A 13,474-nucleotide genomic window follows, 5' to 3' on the forward strand; every position below is an offset into this window, starting at 1 on the left:
GAATGCCTCTTCTAGCAATGGATTTATAACAGGACTTTAATCTTTTAACATTGGGAGATTGATTTGTAATAATGTTTAAACTAGCAAGATAATAAAATATACATGATACTAAAAACAGATGCAGCAGTTTATTTGAACATTAAACCATTAATTACCTTCAGCATCTTGGAGATAGTCCCTCCAGAAAGTAAAACCATCTCCTCACCATCTCTCTTGTTGCTCCCTTCTGGAGAGAGATGAATGCTGAAAAGACCATCCAGCTGGTTAGTAGTCAGTGTGTTTGGCTCATATCAGAACTGGGGTTGGAAGCTGCCTGGATGTCGTCATATTTCGTTCAGAACCCCAAGAGTTTTTAGTCCTTTACAGAATCTGTACAAACAACATGGAATCATTGTACAATCCATAATTCAATTGTACACTGTCAAATTGTACCTTGGTTTTATACAAACATTACAGATTTTGTGAAGCTAGTCTTACACCTTGTTGGTCAATTATTAGCACTCTTATTTACATAATTTCTCTCTGAGCCATAAATCTAACATTAAAAACCACACATCTGCCCTTCCCTTTAACACGGACTCATTAGCTACTGTAGGATGTGGACAGGGCATGGAAAGTCATAATTTGTGAACTGAGGTGTCAATCGCAAGGTCAGAGTTCAGCAGCCACCTTGACTTAGGACTGGTGTTTCTGAGTGATATAAATGTAGTGTAAAAAGGGGATATCATTCCTTTATGCTGAGACATAGATGAGAAATAAGCAAAAACAAAAAAAGGGGGCATTTACAGTAAAAATTGTTTTTTTATGTATAATCAGTATTTTTTCCTAAAGTACTTAACTTAAAACTGCAAATACTGATGATGAAACTGTTTAATCAAAGCAGTAATATGCATTGAAGATCATCACTGGTAACTGTATTATTGCTTCAGTGTGGGGCAAACAATAACAGACAACAGTAACAACAGTTAGTAACATGAGTATGAGACGTGGCACTGTTCAAGTAAAAAAACAATATGGCCAAATAACAACCTTAGATTATGCTTGGTGCAACAGCAGTGCAGAAATGACATAACATAATGGAAGTGATGAAGACACAATTAGTAAATGGGAGTTACGCTTTGGAGAGAGATATATAGTACAGTGAACGTGAATTATTTTAGGTGAGCTTAGTTACATTTCAATGGGGGAACCATATTTAGCTGCAGCTTCTCTGACGCAGCAGTTAGGTTGTATTTATAACTTAGCTTCCTGCGGCGATGCTCCTGCTGCTTCTCCAAACTTACCCCCATCTACTGTAAGCTTTGTTGTCACTGTCTGCTTTGCTCTTTTTGCAGCACCTCATTATCATAAGAGCACCAATAAATAACCTTCTCTTACTCACTAGTTTCTCAGACTTTCACTCTGTCTTGCCTGTGTCCAACTCACTCACTCAAGTTGTGTTATGAGTCTTGTCCCCTCTGCTGGAGCAGAGGAGAGAGCGAAAGGAACGCTGGTTTGTGTATATTTATTACACCCAAATTTTCCTACAATCCTAAAACATTGAGTCAATGCCAGCATTCACACACCAGGTGAAGAACAGCTGATTTCACTACCTGCTGACGTACCACCACGTGACTCACATTGCCGTATGTTACCATAGCAGCCACATTACAAACAATACTAAGTTAGCTGGCACCTACATGCACCTAATTCGACAGTGTACATATCCGGGCCACCTGCAAGACATACTCTAAGTTTGCAGTAAATCTGAGACTCTTAGGACCCGCGGAAACCCTGTATTTGGGTGGTAGTGAGGGACATACCCCCGCATGGTTGTAGTGGAGGCACAAACAGCTGACTGTTGAACTCACTACCATGCCTTGTTGCATTACGTTGGATTAAACAATAATTTAGGAGAAAAAAAAACTATTTATAGTTACCTTTTCCTCCTTGTGGCTGATGTCCAAGAGCTGAAGCTTTGCGCTTGATAACGACGGTCTGTTGCTGACCGACTGTTGCATTTGTTGCATTTGACGAGGTTCTGATGGTCTCCGCTGACGCCAGTACAGTGTGAAGTAACGCTGTGGCCTTGGTCAGGCTGCTTGCAGGCTGTTGGGCAGACATTATTGTTGCAAACAACGTGTCTGACGATCAACACGTGAATAACGCTGTGTATTGCGCATTTTTGTTGAACGGAAGCCCTTCCTTTTTTACTGAAACAACTCTCACACACTATAGTGAAATCCTTTTACACATTTTTGTAAAAAGCTCTCGTTTAACCAAGTGAAACACCTCCTGCTTCCGGCTTCTTACAGTGCAGATGCTTTGCTGCTTGCTCCTGCTTCTGCTTGCATATTTTTGCTGATAATCTTGCTTTTCATCTGAGAGAAACTATGAGAAGCGGCTCTTGGTTTCTTTGTATACATAGTAGCCTATTGCCATTTTGTAACCTTTTTCTGCGTGAGCATGTCCTACCATTAGCTCAAGCCTGTCCTACAGTGACTGTAGCTAAAAGTTATTAGCAGCAAGATGCCTCCTTTCTCGGTGGATGACTACAAACTCCTTCCAAAGATTGCACTTCTGGAAAACAAGGTTCACTGATTAGAAGAGAACCTGGACGTGAACGGATCTTTTGGAAATGACATCACTTTACCATGGACCCAAAACAATGGACAAAAACATGCTAACACACGGCTAATTAGCACCAACTAGACTACAAAAAAACATGAGGGTGGTGGAACGGGTAATAAATCAACAAGTGGTAGTACTCCCTTGAACTCTTCTGGTACAAAGCCTAAGAGTACTAAATTTCCTGGGAAATGAGAGGACAACTAACGGGCAGGGCACAGCGCACTGAGATTTGTGATGTGACTGGCTGGCCTGCATTATCATCCACGCAGAGCGCCTCTTCATCCCCTCTTTTTATTAGGACACAGCTGTGGACAGCTGCAAAAGGTAAAATTAGCAACAAAATGCTGCCCCAACAACTTGGTGTGCAATTAGATAACCAATTTGCTCCTCTGCTGCAGGACGCTGGACAGCCATCTGATGACTGGGATTACGTCTCATCGACACACAGCAGGGTAAGGACTGAGAGCATTTCAAAAAGTATAAAGCTACAGGGAAAGCTAAATACTGGGCCTCAAACTCTGATTGTGGGTGACTCTGCTGTAAAAGATTTAAAAAGCCGTAAAATTACCCAAATGCTCTTTTTTTCCCAAAGACATGATGTCTGACTTGACCCAAAGAATCCCGGATATCTTGGCAGCACAACCAACTGTGAAGAACATTATACTGCATATAGGGTCACTTGATGTTGTAAAGCAACAGTCTTAATATAACTTTATGGAACTGCTGAACACAGTCAGTTCCCTAAACACGGAGATGTTTATAAGTGGCCCTATACTGCCAGTTAAAGAGGAGCTGAGAGATTCAGCCAACTGTTAGCACTAAACAAATGGCTTTCAACTGAATGCACCGTCCATTCTCTGCAGTTCATTGACAATTTTTAAATGTTGTGGGACCGCAGACATCTTTTTAAAGCAGATAGACTTTTGCTTAACAAGCCAGGAGTAAATTTGTTCACCTCTAACCTACTTTATTTTCTGCGCTACACGTCTGCTCCCTCCGCCAAGGACACAAAACAAGACAAACCTAAACAAGAGGAAGACATAACAAAGGGCGGCAGTGATCCACCACAGCCCCCAGCTGAGCAAAGATTTGATTGTGGGAGACCACAGAGCAGAGACACGAAACCTCAACTCCTTTTTTTAACCCGTTTAACACCCCTCAAACCCTCTTACCAACCCCAATCCCTTTGAGGATCCATTTCTGTCTCCACTCACCATTTACCCTCTTTCCCCATCCCCATATTGGAGTTCACTGATCAGATGAAGCAGCTGGTAGATGCTGGAACCAGATTTACTCCCCTTCATTCCCCCATCGCTCATCCCCGGTCAAAAGTAAAATGCCAGACACCTCTGCCAGGATGTCAACTAACTCCTTCTACACAGACTGATAAGGATGCTTGTGTGCAAAATCCAGCAAGCATTAAGTGATATGTACCAGGTCCAGGCTGCACACCTAGTGGCACTCATGACTCTTTCCAAGACAGGCCCGGGCTCTGTGTATTCCATTCTTCCTCAATTTATGTTGTGATAGGTAATAGAAAAAGAAGGGTGAATAAGCACTTAACTGCAAACTTAGCAAATTTAGCATCCATTCCTTGTCAGCTACAGCCTGTCCCAAAAAATGAAAACACACTAACACTAGCTTTACTAAACGTCAAGTCTTTGGCAGGAAAACAATTTTTAATCAATGATTTTATTATTAATCACAATCTAGATTTTATGTTTTTAGCTGAAACCTGGTTACACCATAATAACAGTGCTGCTTTTTTCATTGAGTCCGCTCCCCCTAACTTCAGTTTTTATGAGCGAGAATAGAGGGAATAAGAAAGGAGGTGGAGTCGCCATTTTGTTTAATGACTCATTCCACGGTACGCAAATATGTTATGGAAATTTTGCTTCTTTTGAATCTGTGGCTCTTTAGTTAAGGTCCTCCCCTCGAGCTATTTTTCTAAATATCTACAGGCCACCTAAATATTGTGCAACCTTCATTGATGACTTCACTGAACTGCTGTCTATAATCTGTATTAACTTAGAATGTGTAATCATTGCGGGTGATTTTAACATTCATGTTGACAATCCCCCAGGACAGAGCAACCAAAGAACTGTGTTTTGTTTTTGAGAACTATGGACTGACTCAACATGTGACAGAGCCCACGCACAATAAAGGGCACACTCTGGACTTGATTGTCTCCAAGGGTCTGAACATTTCCAAGGTTGTGGTGACGGATGTTGCTCTCTTTGATCATTCCTGTGTTTTTTTTAACGGCACTATCTCTGTGTTCAAAAGTGTCCGAACAAAGATAATCAGTAAACGGTATATCACTGAAAACACCAGTGAAACATTTATTCAGCTTTTCTCCTCCACACCCGCCCTCTCTGGGCTCTCAGTCACTGAGCTTGTAGATTATTCAACTGTAAAATTACTAATGTTATTGATGCCATTGCTCCCACTAGGGTCAAAGTTGTCTCTGGTAAGAAAAGATCTCCAAGAAGTAATGTCCTACTGGTGAAAACAGAAAAAAGAAAGTCTCGAAAAAGCTGAACAAAGGTGGCCAAAAACAAATCTCCTGGTCCATTAGAACACCTATAAAGAGAGATTTAACACCTATAATTTGGAACTTAGGAATGCAAGGAGGTCCTTCTTCTCTGACATTATCTCTAGAAACAATAATAATTCACGTTCTTTGTTTGCTACTGTTGACAGGTTAACAAACCCTCCAGTACCAGTAGCATCTGAACTTTTATCTACCAAGGCCTGCAAAAATTTTGCCGCGTTCTTCAAAGACAAAATTCAGAAGATTAGACAAACAGTCAGTGCCTCCATATAAAGTGTCAACCATAAAAACCTGGAGAACATTATACAACATATGAAACAATTACAAAGTCAGCCTATTAGCACCTTAAGAATATATCAAGGGTTAAAGGACTTATGTGTCAACAGAATTTGGAAAAACTTGTCCATGATTTCATTTTCAGTAGACTTGACTACTGTAACAGTGTCTTTACAGGTCTCCCTTAAAAAATAAAAATCTGTCAGACAGCTGCAGCTGATTCAGAATGCTGCTGCTCGAGTCCTCACTAAGAACAAGAAAGTGGATCACATCACTACAGTTCGGAAGTCTTTACACTGGCTTCCTGTGCCTCAAAAAATTGATTTCAAAGTACTTTTGCGAGTTTATAAATCACTAAATGGTTTAGGGCCATAATACATTTCTGATCTTTTACAACACTATGAACCACCCAGACCTCTCAGGTCATCTGGGACAGGTCTGCTTTCTGTCCCCAGAATCAGAACTAAACAGGAGGACGCAGTGTTCAGTTTCTATGCTCCTCATATCTGGAATAAACTGCAGATCCCCTGCTACTCTCAGTTCTTTTAAATCAAGGCTGAAGACCTTTCTTTTTGATGTTGCCTTTATTGAACAATGGTTGTTCATTTCTTTAATGTTACATTTTTTATACTGCACTGTAACTGTTTATTCTTGTGTTATATCTGTTTTTATTTTTTAACTGTTTTTTAACAGTTTTTGTGTAAAGCACTTTGAATTGCTCCACCAGCAATCCCGGTAACCGGTCCGTTGCCGGACACGACGCCACACAAAGGCAGCCCTAAATCCCCCGCAAGAGCGGCACCGTCGGGATTACGCACATGTAACGCGGATGGCACAGAGAGAGGACTAGTCCACCGGCAGCTAAAATGTGCTATACGAATAAAGCTGCCTTGCTTTGCCTTGCTTCTCACACATTATAGTGAAAAGCTCTCATTTAACCAAGTAAACACCTCTCACACACTTTAATAAAATATTAATTATGTAATCTTAATTGGAAGGGCAAGTTGTCATGAGCTGTATCTTGTGCATTTATTCTTAGCTATGTGGTATGTGCATGCACCTTTTTGTAATCTCGTGGAAAAAATAAGATATGATATTCCTTTATTTGTCCTGCAATGGAAAAATTCCAATGTTGCAGCAGCAAAGTGGATAGAGGAGAAAAAACTGTATAAAAAAACAGTAAGTTAGGAAAATAATAGAAAATAAGAAAAACACTATGTACAAGGGGAAAACAGTAAGAATCCACAAACAACAGATAACACAACTTGTAGCGGCAGCAGCTGCAGCAGTTGCACATGGGCAATAGATTGCACAGTGAATATGGAATGGTATTGCACAATAATTATTGCACATTGTTGTATAGATAGTATATTCATTAATTATTATTATCAATGGCGAAAATTGTAACATATTAAAATTGAAAACGGGATCATACCAAACAAATCTGTTTGCGTGTCCCTGTGTATGCAAAGTGTCCTCCTATTCTAAAATGGCCACCCTAGTGTCCAGGTGGAAACAGCATTAAAACATGAAATAAACCACAAAAACTATCTCAAACAACATGGTTAGAGAGTGCAGGACTTCAGAGAGTTACAGTGAACAAAATAACAACGAACAAAAAGAGAATAAAAGTTTTGAAAAGCAAACTCAAAGGGTTGTAATAACGTAACAGCGCACACGTACTGCTGATCAGTGTTTCACATTAGAGTGTTTAAGGAGTGTATATTAGAGCGTTTCAGTAGTGTATGTGAGAGCGTTTCAGTTTGCATATTAGACCGTTTCAGTAGTGTATATGAGAGCATTTCAGTGGTGTACATGAGAGTGTTTCAGTAGTGTTTGTGAGAGCATTTCAGTAGTGTTTATGAGAGCATTTCAGTTGTGTATATGAGAGCGTTTCAGTAGTGTATGTGAGAGCATTTTAGTAGTGTATTGGAGAGCGTTTCAGTAGTGTGTGTGAGTATTTCAGTAGTGTGTATGAGAGTGTTTCAGTGGTGTACTTGAGAGTGTTTCAGTAGTGTTTGTGAGAGCGTTTCAGTAGTGTATGTGAGAGCTTTTCAGTTGTGTATATGAGCGCGTTTCAGTAGTGTATGGGAGAGGGTTTCAATAATGTGTCTGAGAGCCTTTCAGCAGTGTGTGTGAGATGGTTTCAGTAGTATGTATGAGAGAGAGCGTTTCAGTAGTGTTTGCGAGCGAATAATCCTCTAGTTGTTTATGTGAGAGTGTTTCAGTAGTGTATGTAAGAGCAGTTCACGTGTTGATGAGAGGTAATTCTGAATAATGTCCATGACGGCCCTTCATATGCACACCTCCAGTTTCTCATACAAACTTTACCTGGAGTGTTGAGGAGGCGGGACTTCCTGCAGTGATAGGACAGCTCCTGTTCACAGTGCTCCGACTGACTGATGGCAGCTAATAGCTGCTCCTCGTCCGTTGAGTAGTCAAACTGGACGGAATGGTGGTTTACACCTGGAGACGGCCGGACTCTAGTCAGCTCTGTGTTGTTGTGCTGGATCACCATCCATGTGTTCTCCTCTGGACACAGACGGCAAATCACACTAAATCATCTGAAGTACTGAAGCTTCTGATTGCATCTTAAGATCAGGAGGGGAGGTTATTCTTCCCATCTCTGTTTTTTTTATTCACAGAGTAACTTTCCTTCATTGTTAATTACATTTTTTGTCTTAAAGTGAAAAAACACATGCATGCACGCATGCAGCTAAAGACATAAGGACAGAAAAATAAAATCAACAATATTCTTTATCATCATGATAAATGATTTCAACCACCAAGACATAAACAGACAGGGAGATGAATGTGAGAGGGAGAGATTGAGGCAGAGAAGGAGCCTTGTAGAAAAACGGGGGATGGAAGACAAAGTGGATCAGAACTTGACAGGAGCATCATCATTCACAGTAATGTAAAACGTTGAGGATCAATGGAAGGGTGAGTGTGTGTGTGTGGGTGCTTGCATGCGTGTCACCTGTCATATTGCAGTAGACCAGCTGCGGTTTGATTGGTCCGCTGCCGTCCACGTCGATAAAAAAATGTCCCGACGTGTTGCCGTTGTGCTTGTAGGCCTCGCAGGACTGTTGGTACACAGCTGGGAGGAAAAGTAATGAGATCAGCTCAACATGAATCACATCCAACATCAACACATCCACACACAGGAGCTGTGGGTAGGGGGTGACTACACACTGTGGAGGATCATGACTACTGCCACAACTGCATTGCTGTCTCCAGAGTCAAGACAATCATCTGAAGTTTTATTTTTCTGCAGCAGTGTCCCATAAAGTGAAGATGAAACCAACTGGAGACGATAGTAATGACTGATGGGAGTACAAAGACTCAATAAATAAAACATCAGACCTTTATCAGCCCTGCCTCTTTCTTTTTGTCTCCATAACTCTTACTTTGTCCTCTTTCTCTCACACACACATGCGTGCACACACACACACACCACTGCATCATCTGCAATCAAAGAATCAAGCCCTTTAAGTCAAATCCATATCTAAAGAATTCCACACTCCACTCACTGTTTATCTGTCTTCTTCCTCACAGCCGAGCGGCTTTTCCATCCATTACATTCCCTCGGTGTGGTTTGAAAAAAGGTTGTCACGGAAACATCAGAAATAAACATGAGACTAGAGGTGAACCGTGGGGAAATGCTCCTCTTTTGCTTTCAGGATTTGGACTCGAAGGAATCACTACAGAACCATAGCTCACCTCACTGCTGGCTTCATTTATTCAGTCACTATTTGGCAGTTTAGTCACGGCTGTCACTATCCTCCCTCATATTACTCACATACAAACAGGTTTTACAAAGTAAAATACTGGGGGCAGAAATCACTTTAAGCTCACAAAAGGGTTGTTTAATTTGAATAACTCACGACGGTAGTTACTGGTCTGGTAAATGCCCTTGGAATTGGCAGATTGAAATTCAAGCTGTAAAACTGAGGTGTTTTACCAATTTCAGTCTCTTTAAATAATAATAATAATAATAATAATAATAATTATTATTATTTTATTTGTAGAGCACTTTAAAAAAAAAAAGTTACAAAGTGCTTTACCAAGTGTAAAGACAATAATATCCAAGAGACAATATTACAGAAAGACAAAAGCATGAAAACATTGAAAGACTAAAATACAGATAAATATAAAATTAGTAAAATACAATAAAATAAAAGGGAGAAAGTAAAGTTAAATAAGATCGGGAAAGGCTCTCCTACAAAAGTATGTTTTAAGAGGCGACTTAAAAGAGTTCACTGACTCAGCTGATCTGATTTCCTCGGGCAGGCTGTTCCAGAGCCTCGGGGCCCTGACAGCAAACGCTCTATCCCCTTTAGTTTTCAGTTGAGACTCTGGAACAGATAGCAGACCTCTGCCCATTGGTGACTTTAAGCAGGGCAGTCTCAGTGCTGTGGTACTTCCTAAAACCAGACTGAAACTTTTCAGATATTTTGTTATTTTCTAGTACAGTGAGCAGCTGTTTGGACACAGTTCTTTCTAGAATCTTTGCAATAAAAGACATGAATGAAACAATGAAAGAGTTTTGATTTGGTCTAAAATTATGTGGGAGGGAGGGATCTAAACCAGGTTTCTTTAAAAGTGGGTTCACGCAAGCTGTTTGAAAATAATCAGGGACACAACCAGTAGATAGGGAGCTGTTGAAAATAGAGATTAAATGGGGCCCAACAGAATCCCCTAACATGAATGACTTGTACATAAGCCTTCATTGAATTTGGCCTTAGTATATGTAAAAAAAGTCAAAACGACTTGAAGCCAAAGACACAACATGGACACTTGGGGTGGCAGTAGCTCAGTCCGTAGGGAGTTGGGTTGGGAACCGGCGGGTTGCTGGCTCAAGTCCGCATACGGCTACCATGGGCTGGTAGCTGAAGAGGTGCCAGTTCACCTCCTGGGCACTTGAGCCATGCACCAAACCCTTAACTGTTCGGGGTGCCTTTCCATGGGCAGCCCCACCCCACTGTGACATCTCTCCATTAGTGCATGTATAGGTACTGAGCATGTGTGTGTAATTCAGTGTTCATGGTAATTTCCCCTTGTGGGACTAATAGAAGATACATTATTCTATATACTTCAATGACGTTTAGCCATAACAAATTCTTCCTAACCATTGTTGTCTGGCCTCCAAGTTGTCAGAGACACTGAAGGCCAGACACCGAAGAACAGCTTTGCTTTGTACACACACTAGTCACCTCCCTATGACTTGGTGCTATGACTACTTACCGAACCTAAACGAAGCACAGTGTTGGGAGGGATACTTTTGAAACATATTCCAGAAGTTCCAGTTCCAGAATACAGAAAACATGCCCAAAAAATGTAATTTGTAAACTATTCTGTTACGTTACTCAATCAATGTAATTTGTAAAGTATTCTGTTAAGTTACTCAATCTGAGTAACATATTTTAACTTGGATTCCTTCCACCGAATTGCATTTTATAAGTGTAGTACTGCGGCCATCAAATACTGCTTAATGAACATGCCTATTCTAGTGTGTTCTTCTGTTCCAACTGGCTGAATGTGTGCATGAACAAGCAGATAGATTTCTGTATTTGTAGTCCCAAACTGCATAGCCTACTACAAAAATCTAACTTGCTAACACAAGCTAATTTTAGCTAACGTTAGATAGCATGTCAAATGGGGCTAGTCAGTCTTTTAACGGCTCTGGGGCCAGTATATCAGCACATAGGAGAATGTAAAGTCGCGCATCAACTAAGCAGTTAGCTACCTGATACAACTATAGAATAGCAAGATGACCACTAAAACTAAAGCAGACAACTAGCCTTGGCTAATTAAAAACAATAACTTTAAGATGCTTCAGGTTGAAGTGGTAATTTGGAGTAGAGATTGCACTGCACATTTATATTTCCTTCTTCCTGTTCTTTCTTTGTGAAAATGCTGTTTGAATTTCTGAGACAGAATCACATTCCTGCTCCATCTCTACCTTTATCAGTGATCACACAAAATGCTTATTTTTTTGTTTTTATATTGGGGCTTCTGGGAAATGCATGGAGTTCCCTTAATTTATTTAGACTGAATAAACTTGTGACACAAGAGTGAATAAACTTGTGACACAAAGAAGTATCATCGTGTAATCCATTGATTTCAACAATGTAACTGTATTCTAAATACCAATTATTTAAAGTGCCCATATTATGCTCATTTTCAAGTTCATATTTAGATATACCAGAATAGGTTTACATGGTTTTATTTTCCAAAAACACGGTATGTTTGTTGAACTGTACATGGCTGCAAATCCAGTTTTCACCCTGTGTGTTTAGGTCTCTATTTTAGCCCCAGAGTGAGACATCACACGTCTGTACAATCTTTATTGGGAGTCACACATGCTTAGTAGCTAGGTAAGAGCACAACAGCTAGATAACTCTTTCTCCAACTGTGGTCAGTCCAAGGCAGGATTAGCTGGGAGACCTCTTCTAGACGAGGGCCACTTGTGGAATACTTGCTGAACAGGGACAGGAAGTAGTTCTTTTGGAGATTAGGGAGTGTGTGTTGTAGCAGTGTTTGCAAACGAGCTAGCATGCTAAAGCCGTGTTTTCTTTCATAATATGGGCACTTTAAATTGTAACTGTAACAGAATACAGTTCCTTATTTTTTGTATTTTGTATTCTGTATACGTTAAGCCGGTACATTTACTGTTACTCCCCAACACTGACCAGGCAGCAACAATCCAGCTTCTCTCAAAACTTAGGCCTACTTGGCAAACCAAAATGTGTGGAACTATTGTGCCTGATACAATGTTGTGTCAAAATCAACTTTTAATAGCTTTATTATATGATTTGATATGTTTATGTTGTACATGTTTGCCTAGTAATTCTTTTTATTACAGTACACATGGCCAACCTAGGAGAAAACTATATTTCAGCAAAGGAGTTGTATATTGGAGCTGCTGACCACTCTACAGCTGCAGATCCCAATTCAAAGAGAGTGGGAGGAACTGGTGGCTCATTGTTTGGCTGACAGCGCTGAAAAGGTTTGTTCTGGCTCTACTGTGCAGATGTTTTACTCACAGCTGTGGCAGATGGCTCCGCTGTAGCCGCTCTCAGAGCAGTTACAGTGGAAGCTGGTCCAGGACTGACTGCAGCGGCTGCCATGTTCACAACGACTGGGAGAACACCTGATAGAGAGACAGAAAGAAACAGAAAGACAGAGATTTATAATTACTATAAATCATCCAATTAATGTGTTAATGTTTATGTTAGGGGAGAGCGGGACAGTTGAAACACTTCTTATTTGAACGTAATTCACAAAGCGATCATATTGCAGTGAAAGCTAATATTTTGTCACCAGCAACCTACACCTGTCATCTGGCCAATACAGTTGTATTTTCAGCTTTGACAATCTGGTAAGGAGTTATTACAGCAAATGTGGGAATGTTACTCTAACCGAGGAGCTAGCTCATTAGCTTGTCAGCCAACAGCAGCAGAACATAGCAACCGTTGCTAAGCTCAGAATGCCCCAACTGCCAGTCTGTGTTGAGAACATCCTCTACCCGCCAGAGGCCAGAAGTGACAACAGCAGAACACTATCCAAACAAAAACTATTGAAGCAAAGACCAGAGGACATATTCACAGACCACTACAAAAATGGTGATGTGTGTAATATCATCCTTTTCACCCATCTGCCAAGTGAGTGGCACTCAGCCATCTGCTCACACCATAAGTCAGTCAAAATATTAGGGATCTGCAATGGGTGGAAAGTAGTGCTGTCAAACAATTCAGATATTTTATCATGATTTATTGCATTGATGTCATAGTTAACTCGCAACTAATTGTGCATTTTCATCTGTTCTAAATGTTATGGCTATATATTCAATATTCAACAACAACAAAACGGATGCGTGAGATAGCTGTTTTCACACATACTGGTAATGTACTTCCTCGCTAAAGGTTCAAATCATTTTAACGTTATTACGCAACCTTGCCCCTATTTTTGAGTAGGGGCGAACTGCGTTCTGTATCTGCTAACGAAATGCCCACAGGGAGTTGCATCACT

The 13,474-nt window shown here is 40.5% G+C and overlaps 1 protein-coding gene and 1 long non-coding RNA gene across 2 annotated transcripts in view; both read right to left on the reverse strand.

Moving 5' to 3' along the window:
• LOC117954135 (contactin-associated protein-like 4) overlaps positions 1-13,474 on the reverse strand; it is a 151,858-nt gene that overhangs the window by 48,568 nt on the left and 89,816 nt on the right. The window contains exons 11-13 of the mRNA XM_034887670.1: positions 12,490-12,596; positions 8,421-8,540; positions 7,772-7,972 (exon numbers count right to left, since the gene is read on the reverse strand). Of these exons, the coding sequence (XP_034743561.1) occupies positions 7,772-7,972; positions 8,421-8,540; positions 12,490-12,596 (428 nt within the window). The remainder of the gene's footprint in view (positions 1-7,771; positions 7,973-8,420; positions 8,541-12,489; positions 12,597-13,474) is intronic.
• LOC117954165 lies at positions 11,441-11,603 on the reverse strand. Its single transcript, XR_004658766.1, has 2 exons — positions 11,514-11,603; positions 11,441-11,479 (listed from the first exon to the last, which is right to left on the reverse strand). It is a non-coding gene; the product is annotated as an uncharacterized LOC117954165 (long non-coding RNA).

Source organism: Etheostoma cragini, chromosome 12 (assembly GCF_013103735.1).
Source record: "Etheostoma cragini isolate CJK2018 chromosome 12, CSU_Ecrag_1.0, whole genome shotgun sequence".
Classification (NCBI taxonomy): Eukaryota; Metazoa; Chordata; class Actinopteri; order Perciformes; family Percidae; genus Etheostoma; species Etheostoma cragini.